The following is a 10,700-nucleotide window of genomic DNA, read 5'->3' as shown; positions in this document are numbered from 1 at the left end:
TTTTTGTAAAAATCAATCGATAGATTTTTCTACACTATTATAGCTCATTCGATCACGAATGCAGTAATTCGGTCCCAGTTTAAGTTTTGTACTAATTCAACTTAACTATTGTTTTGTTATAAGTTTTGTACTAATTCTACCTAACTAATTCAGCCATAAAAACTATAACGCCTAGAATTGTATGTCAAATGTAAATTTCAAGCAATTTGTTTTCAAATATTTCGAACACCAAATTCTGTAGAATTTTTTTTCGGTTGTGCATTTGTCAATTTGTATAATTTCTGTGATTTCTTGTTAAAAATTTATCAAAATTTATAACTTCCAACTAAAAACGCAGGAATATTAAGAAGAAAATTTCCAACAAAACCAAATAGAGACAAGAAATAACAAAATTATGTGTGAGTAAGTAAATTCACATTAAAAATTCATCTAAAAAAAACGCCTTTAAACAATTTATTCAAATCCTTGCCAGTCAAGTTATATGTGAAGTTCCCGAAGAATGCACTCTAAATGCAAATCCCTGCGATGCTGCAGTTGCTGCTGGCAACTATTGCGGCGACTTTTGCCCCCCTCGTTGTGAACCTTGTCAAGCTCCTTTGGAATATCCGTCGTGTCCTCCGGTAGGTGAATATAATTCAAGATGTGATTGTGGCGACTATGCGGGATGTTGTTATCAACAACCCTCTAGAACTTTACCCATAAAACCACAAACCTGTATTATGCGTGCCACCGAACCTCTAGAAACCGAAACTATTTACAAACGTTCTTATCCCGGCAATTATGGTGATACCTTCAAAGCAAAACCTGTTAAGCCATACAATAATATTTCCTCAATTAAGGAACCCATGGAAAAATGCACCATACAAAAATTGTCGTATATGCCTCACCCGTGTGTGGCTCGTGTTGAACCCATAAGGCCCCGAGATAATTGTTTAAATTTTACAGGTCCTTTATATGCCATAACCTCACAGAAACATGATTTTATGCCCAAGGGTTATTGTAGAAGAGAACCCATTAAGCCTAGTAATGGCATATGGAAGTCGTGTGATCCTTTAGAACATTGCACAGTCAATAGACTTTCCTATATGCCCGTGGATGTGTGCAAGAACCCACCTCCTAGACCTATAGTACAAACATATAATTATATACGTCCTACTGCACCCGGAGAACAGTGTACTATACAAAAGTTGAGTTATTTGCCAGTGTGTTTGCCTGCCAAGGAACCCATGCCTTGGGCAGAAAAATCTCGTTGTCCACCACCTAAATATGAAAATCTAGTCAGTACCTACAATTTGAGTTACATACCGAATTGTAATAGCCATCGTATAGCGCCCATAATGCCTATGAACGGCCTCAAGTTCCTGGGCACAGACTGTAACGATGGAAATACCGTTTACAAACTTAGTTATATTGGCAACGATGCCCGTTGCTGTCGTCCTGCTCCCATTCTACCCCTAAATAGCCTACATATGCCCACCGGTCCTATGGAGAAGTGTACAGTACAGAAATTATCATATCAACCAAACTATTGTACTGGTCGCACTGCTGCCATAAGACCGCGTGAGAACTGTATAAAACCTTCGGGACCCATGTACTTTATGACAACCCAAAAACATGATTTTGTTCCGAAACCAATTTGTCGTCGTGGCACTATTAAACCGCCTTCCTTAATTTGCCGTCCTTCGGGTGGTTTGGAGAAGTGTACTGTTAATAAATTATCCTATATGCCGGTTAATGTTTGTGAACATCGTCGTCCTGCGCCTGTAAAACCACCAACAGGTATTTGTCGTCCTCAGGGGTCAATGGAAAAGTGTACTACCTATAAATTGAGTTATATACCGAATTGCATAGGACCTAAGGAACCATTACCATGGGCCAGAGCCTCAAGTTATGTTAAGCCAACAGCACCGATAGAAAAATGCACCATACAGAAATTGAGTTATGGTCCTCCGGGAACGTTTAACAGATGTGGAGGTAGGAATAATTTTAATAGAAAAATTGTAAATTTCTAAGTTACTAAAATATTTTCAAGTTATCGATACAATTTCAATAGAAATTTTGGGATATTGATAAATTGTCTACGGATATTTCAAAGTAGAGATAAATTTCCTATGGAAAATTCGATAAGTTTTCTATAGAAAATTCAAATTATCGACAATTTTTCTATAGAAAATTCAAGTTATCGACAATTTTTCTATAGAAAATTCAAGTTATCGACGATTTTTCTATAGAAAATTCAAATTATCGACAATTTTTCTATTAATTTCGATAAATTATCGATAACTTTTCTATAGAAAAGTAAAGTTATCGATAACTTTTCTATAGAAAAGTAAAGTTATCGATAACTTTTCTATAGAAAAGTAAAGTTATCGATAACTTTTCTATAGAAAAGTAAAGTTATCGATAACTTTTCTATAGAAAAGTAAAGTTATCGATAACTTTTCTATAGAAAAGTAAAGTTATCGATAACTTTTCTATAGAAAAGTAAAGTTATCGATAACTTTTCTATAGAAAAGTAAAGTTATCGATAACTTTTCTATAGAAAAGTAAAGTTATCGATAACTTTTCTATAGAAAAGTAAAGTTATCGATAACTTTTCTATAGAAAAGTAAAGTTATCGATAACTTTTCTATAGAAAAGTAAAGTTATCGATAACTTTTCTATAGAAAAGTAAAGTTATCGATAACTTTTCTATAGAAAAGTAAAGTTATCGATAACTTTTCTATAGAAAAGTAAAGTTATCGATAACTTTTCTATAGAAAAGTAAAGTTATCGATAACTTTTCTATAGAAAAGTAAAGTTATCGATAACTTTTCTATAGAAAAGTAAAGTTATCGATAACTTTTCTATAGAAAAGTAAAGTTATCGATAACTTTTCTATAGAAAAGTAAAGTTATCGATAACTAGTTATTTTTTAACCTGAAGTTGTACTGACAGTTTTCATGCAAAAAATATTTTAACATACATTATAACTATAAGTTAAGGAATAGAAACTAATAAAATGGAGGTTATAGTTAAATTGTATATAGAAAAATCCAAGTTATCGATAATTTGCTATACAAATGTTAAATTATAGATTCAAGTAATAGAAAATTCAAGCTATTTATAAATTTTTCTTCAAAAATTTAAGTAATATAATATTTTTTTCTTTTTTTAGCTTGTTGTAATCAAAACAATAATAACTCCAGATTTCCTAAGGCGGGTATTTGTTAAAAGAAGCAAGAATTTCTTGAACTTATTTTTTTAAATAGCTGTATTTTTCCCCAACCTTTGAAACAGTAAATAAATTTGTCCAAAACTATATATTTTGTAATAAATGTTTTATAATGTTACATTATATACATTTTAGTAAATTTTATTAATTTTTTGAATTTCATATCAACTTAAAAACATACATATTATATTAGAAACAAACTAAAAAATCAAGCCATTTGTATAAGTTGTCTTTTAATACCCTCACGACGTTTCTTATCACGCTTCTTGCGTTCTTGAGTGGCTTCACGGAATAGTTCTACACCTTCACGTTCTTCTATATCATGTTGTATGAGCGCCAAACCATGCAGATTTAAGCCAATAACATCTCTTAAGGAATACACATCTTTCTTCAAAGCCTTGACCAGGGTTTGTAACAAAGGTTTCATGTGTTTGGCTCCAATGATGGGTTTCATATGGACTCTAAACAAAAACATGGTAACTTTGGCCAATAATTCAATTTCATCTGGACGTTCTTCCAAAATGCCTGGTAATTTTTCTAGCAGTTCGCAGACATTAGAAAATGGCAGTATAAGTAAAGCTTCTTCCAAATCTGAAGCCCGAATACGTGCTAAAGTAGCCAGCACAAAGTCATTGGGATTTTTCACATCTAAAGCACGCATTAAGGGATGTAAATCGGGTTTTTCATCGTCCTCCACATCGTATTGCTTGCATATTTCCAAACACTCTAATATAGATTCAGCAGCCTTTTCAGAACCCACAGTTTTGCGTGAGGCTAGTTTTAGGCCAGGCAGCAAGGGAACCGTGTGATCTTCTCCAGTAGCCAATTGTTGATTTTCCATTTCTTCGCGTTCTTCTTCTTGGACATCTTGTAAAACTATGGGCTCTTCGGTGCGCTCAAATAAACGTAAACAGCGATCAGAACCACAGGTTACCAGGAAACGTCCATTGGGACTAATGGCTAAATTATAGGCCTCTCCCAAATGACCTGGTAATGTAAGAATTTTGTCAAATGTATCAGCGTCCCATTGTTTAATCTTGCCATCTTTGCCACAGGTGAAGAACATGTGGGTTTTGGGTATAAACTGTAAGCCCATGACAGAATCATCATGGGCAAACAAAGATCTATGACAATCACCAAAATCTAAACCCCATATCTTGACATTACGATCAGCAGAGCCGGTAGCTATTAAAGTGCCATCATGCGATATATCCATACACAAAACAGGTAACTTGTGGCCATACAGCGATAGATAAAACTTAAAGGTGTCTAAAAAGAAAACTTTGACAGTAGAATCCAAAAGACCCACAGCCAAATATTTCATATCAGGACTGACTTTAACACACAAAACAGTTTCTTCCAATTTCAAAGTGTTTTTGTGTAAAAGAGACAAAACCTTGCCTTGTTGGAGTTGATCTCCACCGTCCACTTCCATAGAGTCATCTTGGGCACTATCAATTAACTCAAAGGTCCAGATTTTTACCGTAGAATCACTGCTGCCGGTAACACAACCCTTCTGATCGGGCAACAAAGCAATTGACCACAGTTCACTGTCATGAGCTGGAATTTCTTCTACCACATCTGCAGAGCCCACATCTATAATCAGCAATTTACCCGACTTAAGACCCAATAAAACATAGCGATCTCCGGGTACAAATTGTGAACAAAGGACATAATCACTGGATACAGTTCTTAAACATTGCATGGAATCTCTATTCCAGAACTTAAACGATTCTGCAGAACCGGAACCAATAGCTAGAGAATCCGAAGAAAAACAAACACTGCGCACTTCTGACTGATGGCCCTGTCTATTGAGGGATCTCAACAGTTTTACAGTTTCCTCGTGTCCCGTCTTCTTGAAGGCAGCCTCCATGCTGTACAATAGCAAAGTGTTGTTGGCCAAACTAACCAAAACTCTTAGTTCGTCTTTAGCTCCCAACAAAACATCTATAGATTTAATCTTTTGTTTTACTTTAATACTCTCCAGTCTTTTTATTTCATCTGACAGGGATAAATCTTTGGAAATATCTTCGTTTTCAGCTAATTCACCTGACTTTTTAGACTTCTTTAATCTTTTTTGTAAACGCTTTTTGGCCTCTTCTTCTGTACAAATATAGAAATTTTCTATTAAATCATTTGTACCATGACACGAGACAATTCTTTCAGAAGCATCTGCCACCAAATTCACACAACGCCCTTTGCCAGCTCTCTGTATAACACCAGAATTTAACACCGATATAGGACTTATGGTATCCTCATCGTCAATGGACAGACCTTCGACAGCAGATTCCAGATTGTGACTTACGGTTTGTGTGGGATCTCTAGGTTTCAAGCGATACACATTCATGGTGGACTCTCCGCAACCGGCAATCATGAGGTCATTTACAAACGCCAAAGCCCAGACTTCTGTACGATTATCAACAATAGTTTTAAAGCAGAATTGGGTCTCCAGATTCCAGAATTTTATTTGCGTATCCTTGGAACAACTCACCACTATGTTTTGTTCTTTGAATTTCTCCATAAAGTGGGCATCAGTGACGGGAGCATTGTGGCCTATAAGACGTTGACTACCAGCCTGTTCTATAACATCTACCACCGTTAATTCACAATCCAAACTACCGCAAACCAAACGTATGCCCTGCTCATCGTAACGCAATATGGAAACGGCCGTTTTATGTAGAGCCAAAGAACATACAGCTACCTCGGGGTTAGATAAATCGAAAATTTCCACTACACCATCATTGTAGCCTACGGCAATGTGTAAACGATCGGGTGATACTCTGAGGGCGGTTACCTCCTGTTTGTCTCGTCTAAAGGTTACAACACGTTCGCCTAATCTGTTGTTCATAGAAGGGAAATGGAAAATTGGAGATATTTCTTTATTAAAAAAAAAATTTGAAGATCTTAAACCAACTTAATCTATTTTTAAGGATAAGTATGAAATTATGAATGGAAAGTGATGATTGAATGAACTAAAAAACATTTGGATGAGAATCATAAAAAATCATGGTAAAATATACATAGACCGGACACTAGAAAACAATAGAAACAAAACAATTACTTAAAAAAAAAACAAGTAAGAGTGCTATATTCGGCTATGCCGAATCTTATATACCCTTCACCTTTGTTGTGGATGCATTATTATTTTTTATAATTAGTATATATGTATGTACAGTGCCCACTTTCAGCGTACAGAATCCTAAATTTATCAAGAACACAAAAAACAACAACAATGCCAAACGAAACAAAACACCAAAAGAAAAAACAAAATACGCAAGCCAATGAAACCAACACACATCCAAACATACGTTTAATTGTATAAAAAACAACAACAACGCCAAAAGAAACAAAACACAAAAAAAACAAAATACGCAAAGCCTGCACATCCAAGCCTACGTTTTGTTGCTTTTTTGTAAAAAAAAACCAACACACAACCAAACAACCGTTTAGTTGTATAAAAAACAACAACAACGCCAAAAGAAACAAAACACAAAAAAAAAAACAAAATACACAAAACTTGCACATCCAAACATACGTTTTGTTGTTTTTTTGTCAAAGCATGCAATACATTGTGTTTTTTGATGAAATTTTCAGAGGTTGTCTCGGATTTTTGCTCATATCTCCGTTATTTATGGACGGATTTTGCTGATTTTAAATAGCAAAATTCTCGAAAGTATGTCTGACAGAATTGTTGAAGATTTGGATCCCGGAGATATCTGGGGCCTTCAGAAAATTGATTTCAACAGACAGACAGACAGACAGACAGACAGACGGACAGACAGACAGACAGACGGACATGGCTTAATCGACTCCGCTATCTATAAGGATCCAGAATATATATACTTTATAGGGTCGGAAATGAAAAATGTAGAAATTACAAACGGAATGACAAACTTATATATACCCTTCTCACTAAGCTGAAGGGTATAATAACACATACGAGTGTATCTGTTTTTATGTAGTTTTTTTTGATAATACATTCTCATCAGTTAGGTTTTTGACAACTGAGTTAGGTCTTTGACAGTAAATTTCTCGATCTATGGTTAAAAAATGTCCAATTATTAACCAATTTCAGGTTGTCAATGAATATTGTATTAAGAATCTTAGTTTATTACATTTTTTATAGAAAAATCATCATAATCGATAGATTTTTATAAAAAAAATTTATAATAAATAAATTCTCTTTAGAATATCCATGTAATTGTGAAATGTTTATTATAATCGATAAATAAACGATAAATTGTCATCAGAATATTCGAGTAATAACTACATTTTCTAAAAAAAAATCAAGAATTCTATAAATTTTCTGTATAATATTCGAGTAATCGATACATTAAGTATATAATATTATAGTAATCGATTAAATGTATATAGAATATTCGAGTAATCGACAATTTTTTTATAGAATACTCAAGTAATTTATAAATTTTCTTAAAAATCTATAAATTTCATATAGTAAATTTAACTAATCGATACATTTTATTGAGAATATTCAATAATTTTTCTATAAAATATTAGAGTAATCGATAGAATTTCTATAGAATATTCTAGTAATCTATAAATTGTCTATAAAGTATTTAAGTTATAGATAATGTCAACAGAATATTTGAGTAATCGATAAATTTTCTATAGAATATTCAAAGAATCGATATTATTTTTTTTCTTAATCTCGAATACGATACATTTTATACAGAATATTGGAGTAATTTATGTATTTTTATATATAGAAAATATAAAATAAAAAAAATAGTTATCGATAAATTTTCAATATAAAATTCATGTTATCTATACATTTAGTATGGAAAATTTAAGTTATCGATTTATTTCTAGAGAAAATTCTAGTTATCGATACATTTTCTATGGAATTTTCATGTTAATGACATATTGTTCATGTTATCGATAAATTTTTTATAGAAAATTCTTGTTATCGATAAATTTTATTTAGAAAATTCTTTTATCGATAAATTTTTAGTAGAAAATTATTGTTATCGATTAATTTTATTTTGTTATCGATAAATTCTCATTAGAAAATTATTGTTATCGATCAATTTTATACACAAAATTAAAGTTATTGAAGAATTTTCTTTAAATTTTTATGGAAAATTCGAGTTATTAATAAATTTTTAATATAAACCGAGTAACTAATTGATGTTTTATATAATAGAAAATTAATGTTGTCCATAATTTTTTTTACAGAAATCTCATGTAGTAGATACAATTTTCTTCACATTGAAATACATATTTGGTATTAAAAATTTAATATTATCATCTTGTGATCAGATTTTTTAAATTAATGCAATGGTTTAATTATGATTTTAATATCTAAAATTATACAATGTTCTAAAATTAAATCCTTTCTTTTCATAAAAATTTATAAACTTTTTTTGGGACACCGTTTGAACAAATAAACACCCATATTCATTAACAGTTTTTAAATTCGTCAAAGGTTTAGAAAACAAATTTTGTATGGAAATTTTGTTTTATAACCCTCTTATCAATTTAAAAAATGTTTATGAAGTACATAATTTAATGAAAGCACAAACCTATTCCAAGAATTCTAGAAGAGGTTTCCAAAACAACAATTAAGAATTAATGAAGACACGACTTTAGAAGCAGATGCAAAATGTCCCACAATGGGATATGGTGAAAGTTGGAACATGAATAACCCTGATTATTTTTATTTCATTACTTATTTGTTAACTTTTGTGCACATTTTTATTTACTTTACAAAGTATCTTAAACTATAATTTAGAACATTTTCGAACTCACCTTAAATCCCAAATAATAACATTTTCAGCTGCAGCCGCCACCACATAACGACCCTCTATTTTGTTATAAATAACAAAATTCACATTACTGCGACCACTGGCAATTATATTAAAACTGTCTATAGCTCTATAAGCTAAATATTGTTTAGTTAAACCCATTTCAAATTAGATTTTTTCAATATTTTTTCTTTAAATTAATAATTTTACACAAAGAAACACACTATACCACTACTCTGCACGTGTTTGAATGAGTTGTATACAAATAACATAATGAAACAAGTTCGACAATGTTTAGAAAAATATAAATAAAGCAAATGTCAAAAAATATGAAAGATGCCATACTAATAGCTTGCAATAATACCACACACAATGATATGGCAATATCTATAAAAAAAATTCGACGGAGCAAGCGCATAAAATGCTGCATACTTTAAGGCGGTTACTGGCAACATGGTGTATTAAAAACCAACAAATGGCAACACCCTATGAGCCGATATGAGTTCTTCTGGCAACACCGGTGGCAACACCGCGGCTGAGGTCAGCGGCTGAAGTCAACCAAACCATTGTTTTATATGAAGTTTTTACGATTTAGATTTGGGGGGTTCATGAGCCAAAATTCCCATAAGAAAATTCCCATGTAGCATGTGAGCCAAATTGGCAGATGTCAGCCGGAGCATCCGGAGTATAAAGTTACCAGATGGATTAAAATAGAACAATTTACTTTTTTTATTATTTACTATTGACACGAATTTGAGGTTATTATATTGAATCAACAAAAAAATAGTTTAAAAATATATGAACTGAATTATATATTTGTTGGCATTTTTATGTGCAGTTTTATCACTTGAAAATCAGTTATTTTTTTCTAAATTTGAAAAGTTTTTGAAAAAAATATGGCAACGCTGGATGTAAGCCAGATGAGCCGCAGGAGTATAAAGTTGCCAGATTGGCAGCATTTTATTATTTCTGCCAAGTATACTAGTCGCACAAAAAAAAGGAACATAGAAGAGGTCCTTGCAGGAAGAGATATACATATAAGCAGCAGCATCCCTTAGCAAAAAATATATAAGAAAAAAAACAGAAAATTTGCAAAAATATAATAAATTTTTACTTAAATATATAATGGACTATCAAAATTTTCCTGGAGCTGGAGGTATTTACTGTTTAAATGTTATTTAACTTTAAATTTTAAAATTTTTTGTGTTTCTTTAAAGATGATTCAAATAATGAATCCGTAGAAGTTTTACGTGAACGTTTAAATACCATGAAACGTTTAATGGCTGAACGCACAGCCCAGCAACAAAAGAATCCTGCTAGCACCGAAGAAATCTGGTCTACACACCGCCCACATAGGCCGCCTAGCATGATAAATGGGAACATTTTAGGCATGTGTTTTGCTGGTGCTTTACTGGTTATTATCTCAGTTTCTGTATACGCTTTTTATAGTCTTTATACGGCTGTTTTAAGAAAATTCCCCTCTAATCATGAGGAATTATAAATGGTCACAAATAAGAGTAATTAGCTTTTAAGACGAAATGATTCTTATAGAATAAAATTAATAAATAAATAAAATATTACATTGCCATTAAAGGTTTTTAAATGTTATTGAACGATTTTAGTTTCATGTGTAGAGGAGGGTATTAAAGATGTTCGAAAGGTGGTTGAATTTTTGTTTCATTGTAGTATTTTCTTCCATTTTTAAATTTTCGTGTTATTTT

General features: G+C 32.1%; 3 protein-coding genes across 4 annotated transcripts; 2 read left to right on the top strand and 1 right to left on the bottom strand.

The window, feature by feature from the left end:
• Window positions 1-184: 184 nt before the first annotated feature.
• Window positions 185-3,303, top strand: LOC135953159 (stabilizer of axonemal microtubules 1). Of its 2 annotated transcripts, none has more exons than XM_065504046.1 (3): window positions 185-398; window positions 473-1,974; window positions 3,158-3,303. In XM_065504046.1, the coding sequence occupies exons 2-3, from the start codon at window positions 720-722 to the stop codon at window positions 3,211-3,213; spliced, it is 1,311 nt and encodes a 436-aa protein (XP_065360118.1). In that variant the 5' UTR covers window positions 185-398; window positions 473-719; the 3' UTR covers window positions 3,214-3,303. The 2 variants fall into 2 exon arrangements, with proteins under 2 accessions (XP_065360118.1, XP_065359366.1); XM_065503294.1 differs by having other exon boundaries at window positions 185-402.
• On the bottom strand, window positions 3,304-9,217 carry LOC135952170 (WD repeat-containing protein 3). Its single transcript, XM_065502384.1, has 2 exons — window positions 8,984-9,217; window positions 3,304-6,051 (listed from the first exon to the last, which is right to left on the bottom strand). Exons 1-2 carry the CDS (start codon window positions 9,139-9,141, stop codon window positions 3,423-3,425), a joined length of 2,787 nt encoding a protein of 928 aa, XP_065358456.1. The 5' UTR covers window positions 9,142-9,217; the 3' UTR covers window positions 3,304-3,422.
• A 788-nt stretch (window positions 9,218-10,005) lies between these two features.
• LOC135948965 (uncharacterized) lies at window positions 10,006-10,587 on the top strand. The gene is made up of 2 exons (XM_065498419.1): window positions 10,006-10,135; window positions 10,197-10,587. Exons 1-2 carry the CDS (start codon window positions 10,105-10,107, stop codon window positions 10,478-10,480), a joined length of 315 nt encoding a protein of 104 aa, XP_065354491.1. The 5' UTR covers window positions 10,006-10,104; the 3' UTR covers window positions 10,481-10,587.
• The last annotated feature ends 113 nt before the right edge of the window (window positions 10,588-10,700 follow it).

This window comes from Calliphora vicina, chromosome 1 (genome assembly GCF_958450345.1).
Source record: "Calliphora vicina chromosome 1, idCalVici1.1, whole genome shotgun sequence".
Taxonomy (NCBI): Eukaryota; Metazoa; Arthropoda; class Insecta; order Diptera; family Calliphoridae; genus Calliphora; species Calliphora vicina.
This window is presented reverse-complemented; position numbering and strand designations above follow the sequence as displayed.

Coding starts and splice junctions, on each gene's coding strand:
- LOC135953159 (XM_065503294.1), top strand. Junction 1,975..3,157: donor AACGTTTAACAGATGTGGAG/GTAGGAATAATT, acceptor TTCTTTTTTTAG/CTTGTTGTAATCAAAACAAT.
- LOC135952170 (XM_065502384.1), bottom strand. CDS start 9,141: ATGGGTTTAACTAAACAATATTTAGCTTATAGAGCTATAGACAGTTTT. Junction 6,052..8,983: donor GTTATTATTTGGGATTTAAG/GTGAGTTCGAAA, acceptor TATGAACAACAG/ATTAGGCGAACGTGTTGTAA.
- LOC135948965 (XM_065498419.1), top strand. CDS start 10,105: ATGGACTATCAAAATTTTCCTGGAGCTGGAG. Junction 10,136..10,196: donor AAATTTTCCTGGAGCTGGAG/GTATTTACTGTT, acceptor GTTTCTTTAAAG/ATGATTCAAATAATGAATCC.